At 32.3% G+C, this 13,220-nt stretch overlaps 1 protein-coding gene across 1 annotated transcript in view; it reads right to left on the bottom strand.

Moving 5' to 3' along the window:
• LOC129230423 (sulfhydryl oxidase 1-like) overlaps positions 1-13,220 on the bottom strand; it is a 103,027-nt gene that overhangs the window by 38,098 nt on the left and 51,709 nt on the right. Inside the window, exons 4-8 of the mRNA XM_054864825.1 lie at positions 11,439-11,535; positions 10,207-10,364; positions 7,591-7,710; positions 6,002-6,140; positions 3,334-3,447 (exon numbers count right to left, since the gene is read on the bottom strand). Of these exons, the coding sequence (XP_054720800.1) occupies positions 3,334-3,447; positions 6,002-6,140; positions 7,591-7,710; positions 10,207-10,364; positions 11,439-11,535 (628 nt within the window). The remainder of the gene's footprint in view (positions 1-3,333; positions 3,448-6,001; positions 6,141-7,590; positions 7,711-10,206; positions 10,365-11,438; positions 11,536-13,220) is intronic.

Raw genomic sequence — 13,220 nt, 5'->3', positions numbered from 1 at the left:
TAATGATGTAGCATGCATGCTTGATTGTTTGTAGCTAACTTAGAGATGAAGAATTTCTGGAAATTTTGAGATGGTGGAAAAAAAGGGGGTTTTCTCCTGGAAAAATCGGAAAAACTTTCCCCTTAAAATTTCCACTTTTTTTTCCAACTTTTTCCATCTCTAGCAAGGGTGCCCACATGCAAAATTGTAAGGGGGGTCTCAGATATTTTTCCCATGGTTTAGCCGGATATTTTCCCCGTGGAAACCGATTTCAGAACAGATTAGAGTCATTAAAATTTGATATTTTTAATAACTTATTCATTAATGACTGGAGAAGAAATGTTTTTACATTTTTGCAAGGAAAAAAGTACCAAAAGCAAGGAAGTTCTAATTTCTAGGCGGTAGCTCAAGCCCCCACTTACCCTCTCATATGGGCGCCCTTGATCTCTAGGCTGACTTTTGCCTGAAGTGTAAAATGCAATAAAGTGATGTCCAAAATACACAATATAAACAACAATAAATAAGATTAGCCATGCATGTGCCATTTTAAATCCCTGGGTAAATTAATTATTCATTCAAGTTAGTTCTTTTCCATGAGACACAGTTGATAAGTTCTCTGTGTTAAATGCTAACAAGTGAAACGATTTCCACTGACTGCCTCATATTATCACAACATAACCTTTACTTCTGTCATCAGTAGTTTTCCTTTTCCACACATGTAGTTTTTCCCAAGTGCTGAAATTCTCTCAACAAGCATTAAACACAGTCATGTTACTGTCATAAGAAACAGACTCAAGGCATTTAGTTTTCCAGATATGCCACACAATTAGGTAAACTTAATCAGAAATTCTAGATCAAAGAGACTGTGGCCATCAATTTGACCATTTTCAATACACTACAGCAGTTTCGTGTTCCAGTTCAAAAGTAAGAGATAATATGTTGTAGGCACAAGGGTAGTTGATTTCAAAAATTTAATTTAGGAAAGGGAGATGTTAATACTATAGCTCAGTTTAAAACACATAGCATAAAAACATGACACAATTTCTCATGTAGACTGTTGATTAAGGCTTCTTTAAGCACCTTCTCCTCCATACACTCTCTCGTTCTCATACATCTACAGACAACTGCATTCTCTACACTGTAGGTGTTCTGGTTATATGCACGTAAGCACAGCCATCTCAAATAGGGGGTCTGGGGGCAAATTATTGAAATACATGAGGCCAAAATGCAGTTTAGGCAATATTTGAACATTTAGTGGTGGGGGGTGGGGTGAGGAGTGGCCAACTGTAGATCCGTGCCTGACTCAATGAAAGTCTTAATGATTTGGGTGCAAGTGTTTCTCTGCAAAGAATGCAGTATGTTCAACAAGAATCTGAAGCTGTCAACTCCAGCAGTCCAGCCTCCATAAGTACTGCAACATTCTAACATATAAAATATGGACATTTAGAAAGGGAAGTTCAGTCAACTCTCACCAATCAAGTTCTTGTCCTTAATAAATGCATCAATTGAATTTAAAAAAAAACATATATGATATATCATAGGTGCTTAGCACATATGTTCAATGAGGCACTGTGTAAATTTTAGAATACAAAACATAAATCAACTTTGCTTCAGCTTTAACTGTGATAATGCATATCACATTTTTTTCCCCATTTATTTTTTTTCCCCCATGTTTTGGGTCATTTTAATCGTTTGTTTTCCCCATTTAGTTTTTTTTTATTTTCTTGTGCATTCCACGTTTTCCCCGCGTTCCCCTTTAAATTTCGTGCACTTCATGATATCAAATATGTGACTTATTCACTTTTCCCATCGTCTAGCTTTTTGACAATTTTTCAGTCGTTGATCCGATTTTTTTCATCTTCTTGTCGGCCATTAAAATGGTGTAGCGTCCCCTTTCCTTCATTGTTTGGGCGCCAAACGCACTCATTGGTTCCCGCGCATTGCCGCGTACCCAGATCTGATCGCTCATTCGCCGATTCATTTTTTCCACCTCACTTCACTCTGCTTGCTGCTCGCAGTCCGATACGACGTGCTTTTCGTGGTTAAATTTCTCTCCAATAATGACGAAAAAGAAGGATACGTGCACAGCGTTCGTTGACAGCCGTGGCTCTCCGCCTGGTGTTTGAAGACCTCAAAATGAGGTGAAAATTCTTTTATTTTTATTTATAACTGTATTTAACCAAGATAATTAAGCTTCAGTGCAACTAGTGACGGTTGCACAGGAAATGCATCACCTGCGTGTATGATGGCGTCCGATGGCAGCACGCAGAATGTACCGGAATCGTGCCCTTCATTAATGTCCTTTTTTGGATGATCTACATAGTTGGTGGTGATGATACGGAGCCGCAATTACCCCGATCCATTTTTAATTGTGTGATGATCTCAACATTGTCACCATGGAGATTACCAACTTGTGCTCCATTTTTTTCAACATGGCGTGACCTGCAACTGACATCCTTGATTATGTTCCATCCCTGAATTACACCCCACCATCTTCAATCGCACGTCCTGCGCCCATTTTAATTTCATAGTTTCACAACCATCCGAATGAACTCCCCATTTTCTGATCTTTAACGAACTTTGCAAACTCCAGCTCCACGTTTTTTTTTTTGAACTCTTTTAAGTATGTGTTTCGCGCATTTGCGTTTTTTTATCAAGTGAATAATATTTTTTTCTGGTGATCACCATGCAAAAGTCCTGTCATCTTGTCTGCTCTGAAGTTTAACATGAAATAAAGAACATGCAGTAATCAATGTGTTTTTCCTATCGTCTACACACATGCCACACGGGGTAAGTCTTTTAAATTTTGTTCTTTGGCATTCAAGGCAGTCGTTGATCTGAGGTTATGTGCGGCTGCGATGCTTCCACTTCCACGGCCTAGAATTGTTATCTTTTTGGTTTTTGAATAACTTTTCAAAATTAAACGTGCGTATCATAACATTAACATAACAAACTTGGCGAACCTGAAGGGTCTCCCTCCAGCCATGGCAGTGGCACAGATTGGCACCCCAGCAGCAGGATCTGCCCTAAGTCCTATTCACCTCAACAGAATAGGATACATTTGAGACGCAATAAAATATGTTGAAACTAGCATCACTTTGCCGATTTATAGGAAGGATTTAATGAAGGCCTTTTTCATACAACTTTGCTATTTTTTTTTCCAATAACGATGCAACTAAAAACGTTTGAAACAGTGAATGGAACTCATGCTGATTTTCCAATGATAAAATTTAATACCACAAAACAAAATGAAACTTTTTTTTCTAAATTAAACCATACTTAAAGTTTAATTTATCAATGAATCGCCATTCAATTGAATAAGAAAAGATAACTGTGTGAATAAACAATATTTACCTGTATTTGTTCCATTTCAGAAGTGAATTCCTCGCCAGTCATGTTTTTTTTATTTTCTACTGATTTGTGCAGTTTTGAAAGATAAGTTCTCATCTGATCAGTTCCTGGGAAATACTATTTTTACAAGACAAAAAATATAATCAGTTTTTTCAAAATAGCTAAAAACTTCAATACAAAACAAAAATCAAATTCATCAACTCTCTAAAAAAATTATAATGCTTCTGGGGAAAGTTTTTTAATTTAATACTTTTAATTTATATTAATAATCAGTTGCAAGATCTGTGGGCTCTTTTCCCTGTATCTTTGAAAAATAATAACAAAATATTTATAAAAATATTTCAATTTGTGTTTTTAGAAATAGACTTTGATGATTTAATACAATATTATGAAGATTCATGATACTATGAATTCATGATACTACATGATTATTAAATTATTAATCCTAAATACACTTTACTTTTTTTTTCTATTTAAAAAGCTTTATATGTTTTAGTTTACCCATTGAATAAAATTACATGCTCACTTCAATATTAATAACTGAAACTTTTATCATAATCAAATATCTTTATTTAAAATGTCAAAGTTGAAAATATTTTACTTAAGAAAAACAAATCCTTAAGGCATTAGAGAAGAACGATGAAGCACAGAAGCATGACATATTAAATAGTGATTTTATCAGATACTGGATAACTGCATCCCTTGTCTATTGGGTTTGGATATTTGTATGCTTTGGATATGATTCCAGTTTTACGGTACATCAATCTTTTATATTGAGCTACTTCATAACAATAAAACACAAATGAAGCGTGTTCACGTATCAAAAATCCATTTGTAGGCAGTTCCACTAAAGTCTCACTTAAAATGTGAAAATCACTCCATGAAGGTTTCTTTAGTGTAAACCCTGATAATTTACATAAATAAAACAAAGAATATATGTGTATATATGTGCATGTTCCCTATACAACCGGTTGGACACAATCCAGTTCACGTCGGATCTTGACCAAATTTGGCAGGGAGGTACTTGGGCCCCAGAGAAGGAACGTAGGGGGGTTTTCAAACGCCAAAAAAAAGAAAAAAAAAGAACCGGTCGAATTTTAATTTTAGGACACAAAAATGGCATTAATTGGCTCTTTCTACCCGAAATAATTATCCAATTTCTTTAATTCAGATCAAATTTGAAAGCCCGCAAAAAACACCCATAGAATTCCTTCATTTCCTTTGAATTTCAAAAAAAAAAAAAAAGGCTGTAAAATCACTGGGAAAAAATTAAAAAGCACTACTAAGCCTAATGGAACAGAAATTTAAAATCGGAAAATTATCGTTTGCGCAATCTTATTTTAAATTAGCGTAAATAAAGTTTCAGAAGGTTGCCACTTCTTTTTTCTTCAACTACGAGGAAATAAAATTTTGTTTTTGTTTTGAGGTAAAAATTTCTTTTTTGATTATTATTTGGTGATTAATCTTTTTTTTTTTTTTTTTTTTTTTTTTTTTTTTGTACCACCAGCAGAAGATAATCAGGAAAGTTGCATTTAATTTGTTCGGGAACTTTTTATTTGACGTTTTCCATCATTCCGAATGATCGTTTGGACGAGAAATTTAAATTTTTTTTCCTTTAATTGCAGCCTGATTTTTGAACATGCATCACTTAGAACTTTTATTTTCGAGGTAGACCGTGCAAAGCCGGACAAGGCAACTAGTATTAAATAAATCAAAAGTACTATTATTAAAAACATAAAATATAATGGCTATTATAACCTGCAATATGAATGAGAATTATGTAAAATCATGTTTTGCTGTTGTTAAAATGTTTGAAAAGATAAAAAAGTTTTTTAGCATTATCAATTCCAAAAGGATTATAAAGTTTTGAATGAAGCAAATTTAGAAAATATTCTGCAATAAATGCTAAAAAAACTTGTGAAATAGGGGTGCAGTGAGGGGTACTTATCAAAAGTTCTGGCAAGGATTTAAAAGGACAAAAAAGGGGAGTGGGAGAAGATAAGGAAAAGCTGTGTTAGATCAATCTGAATTGAGGCAATGGGAAGCAAAGGGATGTAAGTGGACATTTCCAAGTTTTGAGTAAAACGATTAAAGTTACGGTCCTAGGTAGGCTCTCATTGAAAAGTATTTTCAAAATCATGCTGTATAGCAGCACCAACCAGAGCCACTAGTACTCTCTTGCCCCAAAACAGAGGAGAGGTTTAGCTACTATTTGTACGGGTTATCTCCTTTTAATTTTAGTACTTACATCCCTTTGCTTCTCACTTTGTACATTAATATATCCATGCAGTAAAATCAGGATAATTTCTCTTAATATTGCATTAAGGGTAAGATTCATAAATATGTTACAAAAATTTAGTTTTGTTTTTAAGGTCTGCTTTAAAAATCAAGACTTCAGAGTATTTTCATGACCATTTATGTTTAATGTAAAATTATATATTAAACAATTACTTTTTATCGCCATAGTAAGGTATAAAAAGTTGCATTTTCTTCAGAAGAATAAAAGTAATTGTTAGATTTACAAAATTCAGCTAAAATAAAATCACTTAATTTAAACTGGTTTAAATCAGGTAGAATTTTAATCAACGAACCTTGGCTACTTAGATCTCTCCCCCCCCCCCCTTTTCATCCCAGTATTTTCAAAAATGTCAATATTAAAATAATAACTTACAGCTTTAAGTATAAACAGGAAATCTTTTAATGCATCTAGCCTCTGGCCATATATATAATTTACTATACCAACTTCTTGCTTTAATGCATAATGCACAGCATTTTGCAAATCCACCATGTGCACAAAACCTTTGGAAGATCTGAAAAATATCAAATAGGTGTTAAGAGCAAATATTATTACTAAGTGGAATGATAACTACAAAATGTGAATTGCATAATTATTGCAGCTTTTTTTATTATAGGTAAACTATCATTTTACTGCAATGCACATGAGAAATACTGGAATGTGTTACATAACATCATTGAACTTTTAAATTCTCCAAATGTATTTCAAGAAATTCCAATGAGAACGAGTTGAAATATTTGATAATATAATAGTTTTGTGAAAGAGTAAATATTTTCTGCAACTACTTCATAAGAATGTTTACAGATTATATTCCTGGCGAAAAAAAAAAGACATAAAATATCAAGATGTTATGGCTTACTTATTGAAAAGTCAAAGAGTACATTTTCAATATTCCTACGCTTGAAAAGAAAAAAAAAAACTAATATTCACGTACAGTAAACTCCCGATTATTAGTGGCCGGATTATCCACGGTTCTTTTTTAAAAAAATTTCTTAGTGGCCATTAAATGGGTTTTAAACTTCTGATTGTGTTATTGTTGGTTTTTGGCTTTTAAAAACACACATTTTTTACATTCCATGTTAGTAGATGCAATGTAGCAAAGTTTTTAGCTACAATTGTATTTGTGAGTATCATTCATACATTTTAGCTATTGAATACACTAGTATCATTTTTACCTATTATTTGGATTATCTGCGGTTACCGTGCCATACTATTTCATATTAATACTATTATTATTTGACAAAGTTATGAAACACCTACAGAAATCATGAAAACAGGGTTTTAATAGACTTCACTGTCATTCTGTACTAATCATGTAATGTATTTGTACATACAGAGAAACATCGCTGATACATTTTTAAAGGGACTTAATGAGAAGCATGTATAAACGAAAAAAAAAATATAATAGGTGCACGTTATTATGTATTGTTCTCTCCTAGAACCGGTTAAATAAAACCTATAAATGTTAAAAACATATAAAAGGGAAACATATAAACAGTGCTTCATTGGTTTTTTATTTTCATTGTGTAGAAGGGAAGCAATCTACAGCAATATAAAATTAAGCAAGCAAGATTAAAGCAAAAACATGCTTAGTATGCCACTTTAAAAATTGCTTTAAAGAACTTATTCACATTTGAAAAATTCATTTTATAAATCATGAGAAAAAGAATTTAAGACTACAACTGATGTAAGTGCTTTATAAAGTGATTTGTCAAAGAATTTATTTGCATAAAAATACAGTCAGTTTACAGCATTTTATTTTCGATAAAACTGTAGAGGTATGATATGCTATAAACTTTTGCTTAAACTAAATGAGAATCTATAGAAGTAAATTAATTTTTTTTGTGTGATTTTTTTTTGGACGAATATGAACTTAAATACTCCACAGATAATAAAACCAGCTACAGATGACAAATCAACTATTTAAAAATAATATATAATATTTAGGATACACATCCACTTACAACTTTCCTCGATTACTCATATCAGTTTTGGAAACAAGGTCTGATTTTCTCCTAGACTGCCCAGTAAAATATTTGAATATTTCATCTCGAATAATTTTTTCACTTGTGGTTTTTGAAAATCTAGGAGAAAAAAACATTATCTAAGTTTCTCTCTAAACATTAATTATTTAAAAATTGTTACATATTTATGCATTGAAAACTTCTTGTATATGCAATGTATGTATTAACATACTTATTTAAATAACATTTCATGAATAAAAAACAGGGCACTTTACATTTACCCAATAATTGGCCTGATTAAACTTAAATCTACATAGTGCATGCACAGGACCAGATCTATAAATTTTGTGCCCCCCTGCAACAAAATCTGAAGGGCCCCTTCCCAGACACCAGTAGTGTATATTTGCAGCGTTTCGTAAGTCTTAGTGCTAGTATTTCAATTGCTTGGGCCGTTGCCCCCCCCCTCAATGCGGGGTCTGCAGGTACGCAGATCCGGGCCTGTGCATGTATCTATCTATATCTATCAAATATAAGTTACTGAATAAGTGTAATGTCTGATAAATGTCGAGGTTAGCCAAGGTGTATCAACATTCACATAAAAATGACATCTGATTTCATGATTTTTACACACAAAAACATCTGGTCTGTGGTAATTCTATATTGGCTGGCTACCCGTTTGTTTGGTACTCTTTGCTTCCTTATAGGTTTGTCATCTCCAGCTCAGTCACTTCCTATTCCGGGCTGATGAGTGCTAATAAGCACGAAACTGCAGTCCTCAGATGGAATGACTGAGCTGGCAGTGCATTTTATGTAAAAATGTTTAATATTGAACAACATACCAAAACTGGACCAAAAATACAATACTGGTATTCAGTATTTTTTAAAACTGGATACAAGAATACCAGCATTGGATATTTCTCAAAAAAGGGATCAGAAACATATTTGTTTCAATGTCATTTTTCCTAATTTTATGCAAAACGTGTATTAACTAAGAAAACTTATTGATAACAAATGCAAAATGAAGAAACAACTGTTAGAATGAAAAAAAAATCGTAAGAAACATAATGCATTTATAGAATACTCAAAAGTCTAGAACTCATTTTAGAGCAAATTTTCTGCAGTTGAAAAATACTCTTTCTGCTTTAATCTTCTTCTGATTCACGTTGGTGGACAGCACTGTTAGTTATGCACAACCCTCCTAAATATTTGCCTCTAAGTCTTTCATTTTCAAATAATTCAGTCTCTTGCCTGCTGGTTTTGGATGCATCATTTCTTTGTGTTTCTTTTGTATTGCGAGTGGCTTTTTTTTATTTATTGCTAGTTGTAATTTCTCTTTGAGAAACGATTCTTTTCAGAAATTAAAATCATCTTCAGCAATTTCTTGTTGATCAGGATAGGTGTGTGTTAGCTTTTTGTTAACGGTTTGGTATAAAATTTTATGATGGAATGAACTAAACTTATTAGTTTTCTTCACAAAATTCTTCATAATTAATAACGTAGATGTCTGAAATATTTTTACATTTCACTATGACTATCTTCTCTCAAGTCACTCTATTACTGCTGAATATTATTTCGCCAAGTATGTAGCTAAATACCGAGAGATGACAATAAACAAACAGTGGCAACAAATTACCATTTGAAATGCTAACAGAAGAGGTTTTTCTAAAAATTCGTTGTGACACAGTAATATTAAGAAAACTAGAAAATGACCCGTCAAGGTATGACAGGTGAAAATTGCTTCTACATTTGAATGAAGCAATTGCCTGTTTGGTGATATTTTGATAATTGAAATTTTAACCCTAACTCTAGTGGATTAACCCTTAACTACAGTAGATAGCGTTCAGTGTTGACCACTTTTTCGTTTCCTCATTCTCTCCTAAAATGACAGTCTTACCAGTAAAACAGTTAAGTTACCGATCTAGCTTAGCTTTGTCAAAGTAAAACAATTCCCTGCAAGTAAAACAATGACAAAAAAACATTATCAAATTATCATGCCGTTGCGCGAGTTTCACTGTTGGTTATGTCAGGAGCGTTACTCAATTAGCAAATTTGCTATTACAATATATGAGGATACTATCTGAAAGTATTGCTGCAACTAAAGGTTGGAATAACTTATTCTTCGCACAAATACGTTTGTTGTTATATTAGAAATTCATTTTTGCAAAATGACAAGTGAGTCATTAAGGAAGTGGAAGACATAAAAACATTAGCATTTTGTATTTTTTTGATTTTAGGGCTGTCACATCAGAAAAGAAATGCATTCAAATAACAGTCAAAAAAGTTAAATAGAAAACATTTTAATAAAACTATTTCTTCATTGCATTCTAATGCCGAAAATATCGATATTTTACCTGAGCAAAAAATGGTTTAACACAGAGTTGCAAAATAACTTGAAACACTGGTATTTGGAACTGTAATTACAACATACAATACATTTTTGATGATTGAAAAACTTAAAGGTAGAGAATAATAAGCAAATAATGAAAAAAAGTTAATAAATAAATAAATTTCATTCAAAATCATGGTCCATAAACTGATGTATATTTCAATATTACCTTTCAATATTTTTTGCTTCAATGCACTCAAAATTAAAGTGATTCAGGAAATTATACATACTTAAAAAGGGATTCTTCTTCACCACTTCTGTGAATTCGTATAACAGAAGGAACAGATGAATTTAGAATAGGTGTTTTCAAATCTGCAAGTAACAGTGTATTTGTAGTCAGAACTCTCCGGATATTGACATCATCTTGGAAGGATAAATCCATAATTACCTAATCAAATTCAAACTAAAAATGAATACCTTAAAAACATCAAATTGATGCAATATCACTTGAAAGCATGTTAGCAAAGGAAGACTGGCGCAGTGAGGATTTTACAAAAGGCAAACTAATGAAACACTTATTTGTTGACCTTATGATTCCAAGTATCTAATTAGATATAATGCATAAAATTTTATGTGCCATAATGTAGATTTTTCATGAACCCTGGAGAGTTCCAAAAATATATAAATTAATAAATAAACAAAATAAATAAGGAAATAAAATAAAACAAATAATGAATTGGGTCAGCTGTCAATTGCAACTATTAACCCTAATGAGAATTTTTTTTTGTCTTATTTGGCATCATTTTCAATGCACATACTTCCAAAGTTGCTGCTTAAACTCTGCCCTGCAAACTGAAAAATTTATTGACATTCTCTCCACCCCCCCCCCCCCCCCACCCCCCAACTGCCATTCGCTTCCATTGTGTGCACTAAGTTAACGGTTAAAATTGGTGATTTTTTCTTCTTCCATTCTCTCCTATTTACTCACAGCAGGTACTGTTAATACCCAATGAAGGTAATTACTTTCGTTTCAATATTAGTCACTCACAAAAAAAAATGCATTTGATTGATAGAAATTTTTAGCATAGAGATGTTAATTTCAAATTTAGATGCGGGGAAATGATATAGGACAAACTATAGTCCCTATTAATATGGGACAAATATAGGACAATCTTAGAAATTAAAGAAAAATACAAAATATAGGATAGAGAGGGAGAGCTTCCCTACCCCCATTAAATTAATTATAAAACCTACCAACATAGTTGGTTTACCTTGCAATCTGTTTTGTGGCTTTTTAACCTGTTGCAGACTGCTGAACACAATTCTGCAGCAGATACCACAACTAAAACCATTTTAAGTAACAATAAACTAATTATTAAAGGTACTTTGAATTTTGCAGGTAGTACAAAAATAAAGTGATTGATTCATTGACCCCCCCCCCCCCCTCCCACCCCTGAAAAAAATTAAGTTATATTATACAATGCAAATTATCAAGAACACTTGAAAAATGGAAAATACTTACTTTTCTTCCAATATGAGAATCTGGAAATTCAATGAAAAGAGTTACAGATTCTTCAGATTCAGGTACTGTTTCTAAGATATTTCTAACATTACTGTTCCTAATAATGAGAAAAAAAAAATACTATAAGTTAAAAATGAAACAAAACAAAGAAAATATACAAAACAATGAATACTCAGCAGGATAATTTAAGGAAATCTAGACCCTAGGTAGATCTCAACATGTTGAAGAAATCTCCTTAGAATCATATAGAAAGCATTGTAACACAGTAACCTAACAGAGATGTCCATCGCGACTCACAGCAGTCAAACTTCAGAGAAAGAGCATGAAAATAAATATTAAGAGTCAGACAGGTAAGTTTGAAGTTAAGATTGGTAACAAATGTCGACACGAAACTATACATATATATTGATATTATGCTGTCTTTTAAATATTAATAGAAAAAATTTGTTTCACTCTTTTTTACTTGTAGAAATGCTAGCATATAAAAAAAAGTTTGCATTTAAGATTTTAACAGACATTTCAATTCTTTTTATTATTTTCAATTTCCCACAGCCCATAAATTAGATGAAATTAAAACTTTATAATGTGACGTCAAATGCTATAAAACTTCCATATAATTAAGCACTCAATACAAGCTGAATCATTAGACACCATAATTAAAAAATGACATTATCAGTGTAGCTAACTTTGGAGAAAAAATTTGAGGAGCAGGTGTAGAGATTTTGAGAAGCATTTTGAAGTTTTGTAGAGCAGCTGGGTATATTGTATAAAAATAAATTAAAAAAAACTAAAACCAATCTAAAACTGTTTCTGAGTTTTGATGGTCATTCTAAGCATTAGCATAAAAATAATTACTTTAAAATTAATAAAACAGCTTTAAACACTGTCATGCTTGGAGAGTATATGCATCTTTAATTTCCTATATTTACATGCATATCATAATAAAATAGCACAATATAATTAAAATAAATTATAATTCTGTAAAATCTTTAAGAGCTATATCTCTGGTAAGCACAGGGGCGGCAAATAGGAAGATCAAGAGGGGGCAGTCGCACCCCCAAATTTTTTGAGCAGAATGACAGAAAATGGGTGAATTCAATTTATGTAAGTCGGAAACCAATGTTATTAAAGGAAATCTCGTTGGTTCTCAGCAACAATTTGATGAAACTCGACACATTCTCAGACTAGAAAAAGTGTTTTTCGTTATTTGGATGATGACTTAGAAATTCATGAAGTATTTTTATTTTCGGCTTTGTCAGAACATAGAAAACTGATAGAGGTTACCATGGTTAGGTTTTATGAATTAAGTTAGTTAAAATTAACCATGGTTGATTTTAACTAAAGAAGACATTGCCTCATATAGGCTAAATATTTCACACTTGTGTGCCCAGTGTAACGATGGTATGTCCAATATAAGAGGCTCGTGAAAAGTGGTGTGGCTGCATGGTTTTCACAAGAAAATTCCTTGATATTTTACATTCCCTTTTACGCTCATTTTTTAAGTGTATATTTATTAAATGAGTGTTCATTGCTTTCTTCTACTAGAAACAAGTTTCAGCTGCTCAATACATTATAATGCTTTCATAGAAACTTCTTAAAATGCATGTGATTATTAAATAAAAAAGACATGCCAACAAAATACCTTTAATGGGGTACTATATGTATGCAATCGCGGAGTGACACAAGATAATCTTCAAAAGTTAAAACGATAAAAACATTTCTCTATAACTTCAAAGCAGTGATTTGACGACTGGAAGAATTGTTGCAAAACGACTCTTTCAA

The sequence above is a fragment of the Uloborus diversus genome, chromosome 1 (genome assembly GCF_026930045.1).
Source record: "Uloborus diversus isolate 005 chromosome 1, Udiv.v.3.1, whole genome shotgun sequence".
NCBI classification, from domain to species: domain Eukaryota; kingdom Metazoa; phylum Arthropoda; class Arachnida; order Araneae; family Uloboridae; genus Uloborus; species Uloborus diversus.
This window is presented reverse-complemented; position numbering and strand designations above follow the sequence as displayed.